This window comes from Mustela nigripes, chromosome X (genome assembly GCF_022355385.1).
Source record: "Mustela nigripes isolate SB6536 chromosome X, MUSNIG.SB6536, whole genome shotgun sequence".
NCBI lineage: Eukaryota > Metazoa > Chordata > Mammalia > Carnivora > Mustelidae > Mustela > Mustela nigripes.
Genome location: NC_081575.1, coordinates 91,445,152 through 91,457,424, shown reverse-complemented (window position 1 = coordinate 91,457,424; position 12,273 = coordinate 91,445,152). Strand labels below are relative to the sequence as shown.

The window sequence follows — 12,273 nt, the reverse complement described above, 5'->3', positions numbered from 1 at the left end:
GGGAAGGGAGGAGCCGGGGGCGGAGCGGGAGGAGTGGCGCGGGCCCCGCGTGGGTCCTGCCGGAGATCACCTCGGCCCCTTGGAGAGGCGGCCGAGCTGCGGCGGCGCAGGAGGGGGCGGGTTCGGCGAGGGCGCGGCCTCTCGGAGGGGGGCGTACGACGCGCGTCCCCAGCGCCCGCCTGGGCCACTCGGGAGCTTCCCGGCAGCCCGGTGCCCCACTTGGCAATCCGCTCCGTGCTTCTTCCTCGCGCCCGCCTCCTCTTGTCACCTCCCGTCTCAGCCTCCCTGCTCCATCCCCGCCGCATCAACCGCCGGCCCAGTGCCTCCGAGAGCGAGAGGTGGTGCGCGGGGCTGCAGGGCGCGCCCTCACGCGGACCCCGGCCCGGCTTTGGGGGGCACGGGCAGCAGCATGGACACCAAGCGCTGCTTCGCCAACCGCTTCGATGACTACCAGGGCAGTCTGCTGGCGGGCCAGTGCGAGGAGGCGGTGGCGCCCTTGGTCACCGCCACCATCGAGCGCATCCTTCAGGAGCTGCCCCCGCTCGGGGGCGGCGCTGAGGCCCGGGGGGCGGCGGCGGCGGCCAGCAGCTGCCAGGGCGGGCTGTACGGCGGCGTGGCCGGGGTGGCCTACATGCTCTACCACGTCTCGCAGAGCCCGCTCTTTGCCGGGGCCCGGGAGCGCTACCTGCGCTCGGCCAAGCGCCTCATAGACGCGTGCGCCCGCGCCGAGGAGTGGGGCGAACCGGACGCCGACACCCGCGCTGCCTTCCTGCTCGGGGGAGCGGGCGTGTACGCCGTCGCCACGCTCGTGTACCACGCCCTGGGCCGGTCCGACTACGTGCAGCCGCTGGGCAAGTTCCGGGCTCTGTGCGCCGTCTGCGCGCCGGTGTCCTTCCTGGAGTGCGGCTCCGACGAGCTGTTCGTGGGCCGCGCGGGCTACCTGTGCGCCGCGCTGGTGCTCAAGCAGAAACTCGCCCAGGAGGTAAGAGGCAGCCCCGGCCGCGGGGGGGCGCTCGCCGCCTGCCCGGCCCTTTCCCCGGAGTCCCGGCTGCGGGAGCAGCGCACCCCTACCCCCGTCCTCCGCACGCCTTGCTACTCTGGCGCTGTCGTTTCCTCAGTCTCCAGAGGTTCATCTGTTTTTGTCCGTCTACCACCCCCCCTTTTTCAGTCTCTCAATTGTTGGGATTCCGCGTCTTGGCGCTTTGTTCTTGTTTTACGCCGAACGTGGCATCTCCCCAGATGCCTCCTTGCCCAACAGCTTCCTGGAGGCCCTTTGGGGCGGGGGGGAACTCCTCGAAAATGAAAGGGATTTCCCTTCTTTTGACCCTCCTGTCGAAAAGCTGAAGCACCCTCGAATGTCAAGACTGCTGGCAAAGTATTGGAAGTTTGGGGGGCTGCTTAGGTTTTCATGGTTTCCGTGGCTAACGTGGAGGTAAATGGCTTTGACGACAGCCCAGCCCCCTCCCTCCCGCCGGTCCCCCGCGCCGCTGTCTGTAACCCAGAATTACGGCCCAGCTGCGGGTCTGATGGGCTGACTGTGGTTGCTTACTATTCAGTTAATCTCAGGGCTCTTTTAAAATGCCTGTCTAATGGGGGTGTCCTCTTTGAGACGCATTAAAGGAGACAGAAGTTCACCCCATTGTAATCGAATGTGCATTTTTCATTCTAAAACACGTAGTTAGGATTGTCAAGATGACGACGTACTTAACAGGGCAGGTTTTCTTAATGAATAGCTTTCCAGTGGCTCCTTGAGGGTGAATTGGATTTCACAACTACATATTTTTTTTTCTGGATTCACTTTGAATACAGCATGTGACCATTAGAGGAGAATGTGCCAGTTCCTGTGGAGTAAGGGGGGAAAATCCTCCAAAGGATCATAGTAACTAGAACTGAGAGAGAGGCATTTTCATTCATAACCCAGTGGAGCCAATATTGTTCTAGGGAGGAAGTGACACATTCAACATGACTTTATTTGGGTGAAAGAGGCGTTTGAAGAAAAATTAAAGGTACACAGTGTTTTTAAAGTGTAATTAACTTAGATAACTTCTAAGATAACAGAGGCAGACTTGATTTTTTTTATTTATAGAAGGTGAGGTTGATACAAGTGAGAAAAAAATCAGTAAAGACTGTGCACTGTGCTAGCACGGTAGCAAAGATCTGTGTGACAACGTTGTCTTGAAATAGTTCACTCTGCTTCTGAGTCACTGTTATCTGCTAGCAGTTCCCCAAGGGCCCTTCCAGTTGTAGAAAACCTTTCAGAAGGCCACAGGGCTATTTACATATCATTTGCATTTCATTTGCATCTGCTCCTCAGACCTTGCAGTCTGGTGGTAGGCGATTTTCAAATTCAGGGCTTTTTTGGCCTGCTTTCCCTTTGTGTGCCTTGGGGTCTTCTCTCCAGATTGGGGTGGTGAAGAGTGGGAGACCCATTAGGTCATACAGATGGACACAGACCTCAAGGACTCATTGCCCCAAAACTGGTGGCCCAGGGCCAGTCTGCAACCCTGATCCAAACAGACATTTATTAAGACCTCTCTGCTGCCCTCCTGCCAAACCAAATCTGTCTTTTTATACTAATCAATTTGAGGTTCTTTGGCCCCTACTCCCAGGAGACAGAACAAGTTCTGAGGGTTGTTCAGCCTCTCCCCCAGCCGCCGCCGCCACCACCACCACCACCAAAACCAGCTCTTAACCTGAGCAAATACGCTAGTCTCCCTGCCAGCCTCAGCTGCAGTAATCTGAGAAATTCAGGCTTGAAAAGTGCAGGGCAGGGGCTAAGCACGCCTGGCTGGAAGCCCTTCTGAGGGGAAAATATGTCTCCTGCGCCATCCCCACTCCTGCACCCTAGCCAGCATATGGCTTTGCCCTCAGTAGATGATCCATAAACGTTGATTAAATTGAGTTGCCAACTTCTGTCATTTCTCTATAAATAATCTGTTATTATGTCCTGGGTTTCTTTCCTTCCAATGTCATTTATATTCACTTTGCTCTGGCAATTCCTTCAGTTATCACCCTAGTCTGTATCCTCCCCACACTACTTGGCACAGCTTTGGCACCTAATAAATAGTTGAATGAATGAAGCCCCATTTACTGGGATTAGTGCAATATACTCAGCTGAATTCTCTCAAGCCATTACATGTACCTCTTAGAAACCAATCTTAGAAGCACTTCATTATGCCATTTCCCCCACTCAGCATCCTGCAGTGGCTCCCTATTACCTTCTCTCCAGGGACTTCTCATCTTTCTCAGAGCTCAGATCCTTAAAATGGCCGACAAGGCCCCACATGATTTGGCCCCCCTGCAAACCTATTGCTCTTCTGCTCACTCTGCTTCAACCACACTGGCCTTCTTGCTGTGCCAGGCATTTCTTGTCTCGGGGTATTTGTACTCGCTGTTCCCTCTGCTTGGAATACTCTTCCCCTAGCTATTTTTATAGCTAGCTCTTTGACCTTGTATAGGTCGCTGCCTCATCAGTGAAGCCTTCCTTCCCTGTTCACCCTCTATGAAACTGCAACCTTGTCCCCTGACTTGATGCCCTTTACTTGTTTCATTTTACTTGTTTATGTCTTTTCCAATTAGCAGGTAAGCTCCATACGTGTAGAGAGGTTTTCTTTTATCGTTATAGTCTCATCATTAAGAGGGTACCTGGGACATATTCAAGTTCTCCCCTTTTCCTTTGGGATTATTGCAAATACTGTTTATGGCTTGCTTTGCCACTCATTCTGAATGGTGAATATGTCCTATTGGTCGGAATCCTTTCTTACCACCAAGGTCTCAGTAAATATGTGTTGCCCGAATAAGTGAATACCAGTTTCTTGGAAGTTTTGCCTGAGATCAAGCTTAACCTTGAGATCGGCGTTTGTTAAACTTGAACGTTCATGGGAATCACCTGCAGATCTTGTCAATAGAATACAGACCGATTCAGCAGGCCTGGCATTAGGCCTGAGATTCTGCATTTCTAGCAAGTTCCCAGGTGATGCTGCTGGTCCAGGGACCATGCTTTGAAGGAGCAAGGCGATGCAGTGCGGCACAGGATTGGGCATACCAGTCATGTCTGTTGAGCTTTGCTATAAGACACCATTCTTTGAAGCTTGATATATTTTTTTATAAGGTTGTCGTTGAGAATACTGATCACTCTATCCTATCATGCTTTCATTATAAGGACCCACAAGGGGAATTTCTCTCAGTACTTAGAGTACAGAAATGGTTGTGCTCTTCCTGGAAATTGATTGAATTTTTTAATCTTCAGAATATGTCACGTAACTGACATGTTTCTCACTTGATGCTGGTTACTAGGAAGCCTGTGGCCAAAATTGCCCACATATCTGATTATAAAGTGCCTTATGTACTTACATATACTAGCATTTAATTTGGGTTAAATTTTTTTCTTCCTTAGTCTACACTTTTTTGACTTCCTTCCCTCTGATTTTATTATTTGTATCGATAAGATTCAGAGATGAGAAAAAACGTGTGTCGATGTATGTACAGAGACAGCGACAGGAAGAGTCGCTCTAACCAGGTAATATATTTTTGTTCAATTTGGCTCTCCTGGAAATACTCAAGGGAAGTAGCTTTGACGGTTTGTTAAGCAGATATCCTTGAGCAACGGGGCACTGAAGTCCTATGAAATCACACCATAAAAACTTATATTGGGTCCATTCTGCTTTCCAGATTGGGGGAAATGTAGCTGGGAAAAGTTAGAAATGGTGGAGGGATAAAGGGGAGGCCTAGGGACCACAGTTAAAATAATAGCTTTACCACTGGGTGACATTGGACAAATAATTTTATATCTCTGAGCCTCAATTTCCTCACTTCTAAAATGGATGAATGATAGCTTCCTTTTCACTTAATTCTGTCATTTATTCCTTCATTCCATGAATGTCAGGTTTTTACATGTACCAGGCCCCTTGCTAGATGCCAGGAGTTAGTAGTGAGCAAAAATCAATATAATTATGTTGTGGCAAGTGCTCTGAAGGAAGTAAACAGGAAATACCTGGGGGCAGGGCAGGACAGAACAGGAGAGGGGTGGGATGCTCCCTGGCAGAGGATAGCCAGGAAGACTTCTCTGTGGAGGTGATGTCCTGGCTCATCATTGAAGCCTGAACATGAAGCGGCTGCTTTAAGAGTAGGCATTCCAGACAGCAGAGACCGGAAGGATGAAGCCCCCAAGGTGCAAATCTGCTTGTAGATTTCAAAGAAGTGGAAGGCCGCCCAAGTGATGAGAGCAGAATGAGCCAGGGCTAGAAGGATGAGAGAGCCCTCAACCGACTGCGTAGGAGCTGTGAGCCGGCTCAAACAAGATCCTGCAGGGCCAGGTCAGTCAGGAGTTGAGGCTTGTCTCTGGTTTTAATGGTCATGTCTTCATCTTACTTACCTTTAAAAAGATCACCCTGGTTTTCTGCATGGACAGTGAATTGAACAGTCACAAGGGGGGCTAGTTTCATGGGGTCCAAACCCCTTTTGTGCCAAGGATCCCTTTGTAAATTTGGTGAAGCCATCGCTAGATCTTTTTCCTTTCGTTCCTTTTTTTTTTTTTTTTTTAAGATTTATTTTTTTTAGAGACAGGGAGACTGAGAGAGAAAGAAAGCAGGAGCAGAGCAGAGGGAGAGGGAGCAGCAGGCCCCGGGCTGAGCAAGGACCCCGCCCGACATGGGGCTCGGTCCCAGGACTCTGGGATCATGACCTGAGCTGAAGGCAGCCACTTAACCTACTGAGCCACCCAGGCGCCTCCCATCAATACCTCCTAGAATAACATTTTTAGGTGCATAAAATCAAACACTTAGGGTTACAGAGGAAGCCAGTTATATCAACATTCAGTTAACAAAACGTTTGAAAAATTGTGATGCAGTAGCCTGTGTGTTTCTTTATTAACACGTTAAATAACAAGATTTCGCAGCAAGCCTACGGATTATGGTACCTTTGAAAGAGTGATGAGGGTCAGTGATATTTCGAGCTGTCTTCAACAACTGCAGTGTGATAGGAATATAGCTGTGATTTCTATAGGTGGCAAAGTCACAAGTACTTGAGTGGTTCGTGGTCTGCATTTGTAATGAAAGTAAATGTGAAATTGTTTAAATGAGATTTGAGGAAATACAGATATGATTTTATTTCCCCAGCCAAAGGGGGCTGGTCTGGAAGTTGCTGTGGTGACTCACTTTAGATCAAGTGCCTTTGCTTGGCCCACAGTAGCTGCATAATGGAATCAGAGTTGTTCCCTTTTGCATCCATGAACAGAAAATCAAAAGTGATTCTGAACATCATATAGAAAATCACACCAGATACCAGGAATATATCTTCCTTCCATAATTATATATATCTATTGCTAGATTGTTAATTGGGTCCTTGGCTCATTCCTAAGGCAGGTGGTTGGCAGCTGTGTAAGTGGTGATGCTTTTAGCCGCAAATAGTAGACTGTCCAATAAAAAGTGATCTGAATAATGGGAACATCTAGTACCTCACTTTCTAAGGGGTGTAGAGCTAGGCCATTACAGATTGGCCCAGCAACTTGAGAAGGTCATCCGAACCCAAGCCCTTTCCAGCATTTTTCTCTGCAATTTTCAGTGTAGGAGTGTCCTACTCTCTAGGGTTGCAAGATGGCCACTGTCATTCCAGACATGACGCTCCCATTCAACTAAAGTAGAAAGGAAGAGTCTGAGGCTTTTTTCTTGCTTCTTTTAAAAAATCATGTAAAACATTTATACTTGAAGAATTTCCCTTCTGCCTCATTGTCCAGCACTTAGTCACTGGCCACTTCTGGTTTCAGGGGAGGCTGGGAAGATTATGTCCTTCATTTTTAACCTGGATCATTGAATGCAGGCTCTGACAAAAAAGAGGAAAGGAGAAGGAAAAAGCTGTTGCATGGATACCAAAATGTCTGCCTCCTGATGTCCCTTGGCAAGGTCTGTCTTATGACCTCCCACTTCCTTGGCTGTTGTGAATAATGTTGCCATGAACATGGGCATGCATGCATCTCTTTGAGATCCTGTTTTCATTTCCTTTGGATCAATATCTACAAGTGGAATTGCTGGGTCATAGGGTAATTCTTGTCTCTCTGATGACAGCCGTTCTAACAGGGGTGAAGTAAGACCCTATAGTGGTTCTGATTTCCATTTTCCTGGTGGCTAATGATGTTGAACACCTTTGCCGTTACCCATTGGCCATGGGTATGTCTTCTTTGGAAAAATGTACAGTTCTTCTGCCCATCTTTAAATCAAGTTGTTTATTTTGCTATTGAGCTGTATGGAGATGTTTATATATTTTTGATATTAACCTCCTATTCAAGTAGAGTTTGCATATATTTTCTTCTATTCCATAGGTTGCCTTTTCATTTTGTTCATGGTTTCCTTTGCTGTGCAGAAGCTTTTTAGTTTGATGTCATCCCATTTACTGATTTCTGCTTTTGTTCCTTGTGCTTTTGGGGTCCTATCCAGAAAATCATTGCTAAGACCATGTCAAGGGGCGTTTTTTTTTTTTTTATTTTTCAAGATTTTATTTATTTATTTGACAGACAGAGATCACAAGTAGGCAGAAAGGCAGGCAAAGAGAGGGGGGAAGCAGAGTCCCTGCTGAGCAGAGAACTTGATGTGGGGCTCCATCCCAGGACTCAGAGATCATGACCTGAGCCGAAGGTAGAGGCTTAACCCACTGAGCCACCCAGGTGCCTCAAGGGGTGTTTTCTTTGCTTTCTTCATATTTCACAGTTTCAGGTCTTATGTTTAAGTCTTTAATCCGTTTTGAAATAATTTTTGTGAGTGGTGTAAGATAGGAGTTCAGTTTCATTTTTCTGCATGTGGTTATTCCGTTTTTCCAGCACCACTTACTGAAGAACTAGCTTTTCTCCATTGATTTGTCTTGGCTCCCATGTCAGATGTTAGTTGACCATATATGTGTGGATTTATTTCTGGACTCCTGATTTTTTTCATTGGTCTATATGTCTGTTTTTATGCTGGTACCATACCGTTTTTATTACTATAGCTTTGTGATATAGTTGAGAATCAGAAAGTGTGATGCCTTGAACTGTACAGTTCTGCCTTAGAATTGCTTTGGCTATTCAGGGTCTTTTGTGGTTTCATGTCTTTTAGGATTTTTCCTAGTACTATGTTGACTAGGTGTGGTGAGTGTGGGCACCTTTGTGTCTTGATCCTGATCTTGGAGGAAGAGTGGTCAACCTTTTATCATTGAGTATGATGTTTGTTAGCTGTGGGCTTCTCTTATATGGCCTTGATCATGTTGAGGTATGTTCTTTCTATATCCAATTTGTTGAGAGTTTTTATCATAATTGGGTGTTGAATGTAGTCAAATGATTTTTCTGTATGTCTTGAGGTAATCCTATGATTTTTTTTGTCTTCTATTAATGTGCTCTATCACATTTAATAGCATATGCTGAACCATTCTTACATCACAGGGATGAATCCAATTTGGTCATGTTGTATGATCCTTTAATGTGTTGTTGAATGTGGTTTGCTAGTATTTTGTTGCAAATGTTTGCATCTTTATTCATTAGGGGTATTGGCCTATCTATAGTGCTTTTATCTGGCTTTGGTGTCAGGGTAATAATGGTCTCATAAAATGAATTGGAAGTGTCCCCTCCTTTTCAGTTCTTTTGGAGGAATTTGAGGATTGACATTCTTTTTTAACTGCTTGGTAGATTCCTTCAGAACCTGTGGGTCCTGGTCTGTCTCTGATGACAGGTTTTTGGTTACTGATTCCATCTCCTTACTCCTTATTGGTCTGTTTAGATTTTCTATTTCTTTTCTTTTCTTTTTTTTTAAGATTTATTTGTTTGACAGATCACAGGTAGGTAGAGAGACAGGCAGAGAGAGAGAGGAAGGGAAGCAGGCTCCCTACTGAGCAGAGAGCCTGACATAGGGCACAATCCCAGGACACTGGGATCATGACCTGAGCTGAAGGCAGAGGCTTTAACCCACTGAGCCACCGGGGTGCCCCGATTTTCTATTCTTAATTTTTTTAAAAAAAGGTTTTATTTATTTGTGTGACAGAGCACAAGTAGGGGGAACAGCAGACGGAGAGGGAGAAGCAGACTCTTTGCTGAGCAGGGAGCTCGATGCAGGCCTCTATTCCAGGACTCTGGGATCCTGACCAAAGGCAAAGGCAGACGCTTAGCCAACTGAGCCACCCAGGCACCTCAGTTTTCTATTTTGTCATGATTCGATCTTGATAGATTGTGTGTTTCTATGAACTCATCCATTTCTTCTAGATTGTTCAATTTGTTGGTAGTATATAATTGTTCACAGTAGTCTCATACCCTTTGTATTGGGGTGGTGTCATTTACTATGTCTCTTTATTTCTGATTTTATTTGAGTCTGTTTTCTTTTATTCTAACTACAGGTTTGTCAGTTTTGTTTATCATTTCTAAGAATCAATTCTTAGTTGGTCTTTTCTATTGTGTTCCTGGTCTGTATTTTATTTCTGCTCTGTATAATGTTAGGTTGTTTGAGATTTTTTTCCCCCTAGTTTTTCTTAAAAATTATTACTGCCCTCATACTCAACGGGTAAAGCCAAACAATGAGAAGACACAGAAAGGTACATAACAGAATGTCTTTGAACATATTATCATTAATTTATCTTTTTAAGAAATATTCCATGTAAATTGCCTATATCTTTATCCATCTATGGAAATGATCATATTATATGTATTCTATAGTTTTCTTGCACATGACTGCATAGAAAGAGGTCTCATTCTTTATATTGGTTTGATTTAATGGCTATAGCACAATTTAACCATTAATGATTGATATTAAATTCAAGTGTTTTTCTTTTTTTCTGTCAAAACCGTGCTGTAAAGAATTCACACTTATACATATAACATGCATATATACATATGCAATACTTACATGTAATGTGTACAGACATATACATGTCTTTTAATGTATGTTTATGTATCTTCACCTTCTGTTACAAGTATGTATATGTAGGATAACTTTTTTTATTTATTTTTTAAGATTTTATTTATTTGCCAGAGAAAGAGCACATGCACCATCACAAGCAGGGGGAGTGGCAGGCAGAGGGAGAAGCAGGCTCCCTGCTGAGCAAGGGTGGTGACCCGAGTAGAAGGCAGGCAGAGGATTTACCTCTTAACTGACTGAGCCACCCAGGCGTCCCGAGGGTAAATTTAAAACACAACTGCTCCTTCAAAGTTTATAGATCGTTTCCATTTGATAGAGATGATCAAAACTGCTTTCCAGGAAGATTTTATCAATTTCCTTTCCCTCCATGTGTGTTGGGGAGTGCTGATGTTTCTACATTTTCAGTGATGGGTTTCATCAGACTTTTTAGTAGATGAGAAACTGATAGGTAGAAAATGAGGACGGAAGTTTCTAGGGCAGAAAATGAGTTTCTGTTGTTTCCTTCGACACTCAGCGAACAGAATGCATAGGCAGGGTTTCACTCATTCTGGGTTTGAGTGGTCTCTCCAAGCAGCTGTGTGTTATGCACTGCTTATGAAAACCCCACAACTTTGGCTTGAAATGACAGCAGGTTGGAGAGTGTGTTTTTTTGTAGGCCGAGTCCAGTTCCTCGTTGCCTGCTTACAGACCCACCCACAAGCGGGGCACATCTATGAGCTACAGCTTACATCCTCTGTTACTGTTGAGCCAGAACCCTGTGATTGCTAGAAGGATGTAGGGACAAACTTTATAAGTTTGATAAGCACTTTACATATTTTGTGTCCTTTAATACTACCAGCAACCTTATGACTCAGGCGCCATTGCTATCTCCATCGTACCCAGTGAGGGAACTGAGGTGCCCAGAAGCTAGGGAACTTCTTCCAGGTTACACCCCTAGTCAGTGGTAGAAATTGGGTTCTGCCCCTGCAGGCTGGTTGTCAAGTCTGTGATTTCTGTTAGTGCTCGTTATACTTAACTGTGCGCACAAATCTCCTGGGGATCTTGTTAAAAACCAAGTTTTGATTCAGTAGGTCTAGGTTAAGGCCCAAGATGCGGCATCCCTAGCAAGTTCCCAGGTGATGTTGTGGCTACTGCTACTGGTTCACTGAGCAGACTTGAGAGTAAAAAGCTCTAAATCACTATTTTTCTTCCAATTTTATGGGATTGCCTATCAACAGATTTGATGGATTCCCCCCAAACTTCATGATTTTCATCATTTGTCCTTTGTGCTGAAAATGATTTCTTCCATAAATGCCAAACTATTAGCTCTTCAGGTCATAGTTAATGCTGAAGGAAAGATTCACTGCCTGGCACATCTCCTTGCAGGTTTAAGAACTCTGTTAACAATCTGTGAATGAATGTGTGGATTCCTTTTTTTTTTTCCTGATAAATATAATTTTGTACTATATATACAAGGTTTCTTTTTTTGGAGGGGAGCAGGGTGGGGGGTTTGGGTGAGCCTGGTGGTGGGTATTTAGGAGGGCACGTATTGCATAGAGCCCTGGGTGTGGTGCATAAACAATGAATTTTGGAACACTGAAAAAAAATAAAATTAAAAAAAGGAAAAATAAAAGAATTTCTTTAAAGGCCCAAATACACCAAGTTCCAGCAGTTTTAAATTAGTTCATAATAATAGAAGAGACATGTCATTACATTTCCAGATCAGATAGAAAACATGATTTTGATGCTCATAGAACCCCTCTCATTTTAGAATCTTTTAATTAAATCTACCTGTGTGATATAAAGTAGTGCTGCCCCCATTCTAAATTAATTTAAATGGAAAACGCTTAGACCTTTTCCTTTTTATTTTTTATGGTACAGTGATTTAAAAAATCTACCCAGTAGGGGCGCCTGAGTGGTTCAGTGGGTTAAAACCTCTGCCTTTGGCTCAGGTTACGATCTTAGCAGGGAGCCTGCTTCCTCCTCTCTCTCTGCCTGCCTCTCTGCCTACCTGTGATCTCTGTCTGTCAGATAAATAAATAAAATCTTTTAAAAAAATGTACCCAGTAATGCAGATTTCCTTAGAATTTATTTATACCTTCTCATCTGTTAAATACATTGCACCAAAATCTAAGCTTATTGTTGGCATTGTAATTATTTGGCGAGAACATGGTTTATAATTTTCTTTTTTTTTCCATAAACATATAATGTATTTTTAGCCCCAGGGGTACAGGTCTGTGAATCACCAGGTTTACACACTTCACAGCACTCACCATAGCACATACCCTCCCCAATGTCCATAACCCCACCACCCTCTCCCTACCCCTTCCCCCCAGCAATCCTCAGTTTGTTTTGTGACAGTAAGAGTGTCTTATGTTTTGTCTCCCGATCCCATCTTGTTTCATTTATTCTTTTCCTACCCCTCAAA

General features: G+C 44.8%; 1 protein-coding gene across 1 annotated transcript in view; it reads left to right on the top strand.

The window, feature by feature from the left end:
• Nucleotides 1-315: 315 nt before the first annotated feature.
• Nucleotides 316-12,273, top strand: part of LANCL3 (LanC like family member 3) — a 101,341-nt gene continuing 89,383 nt past the window's right edge. The window contains exon 1 of the mRNA XM_059384589.1: nucleotides 316-982. Coding sequence (XP_059240572.1) covers nucleotides 410-982 — 573 coding nt within the window. The 5' untranslated portion in view covers nucleotides 316-409. The remainder of the gene's footprint in view (nucleotides 983-12,273) is intronic.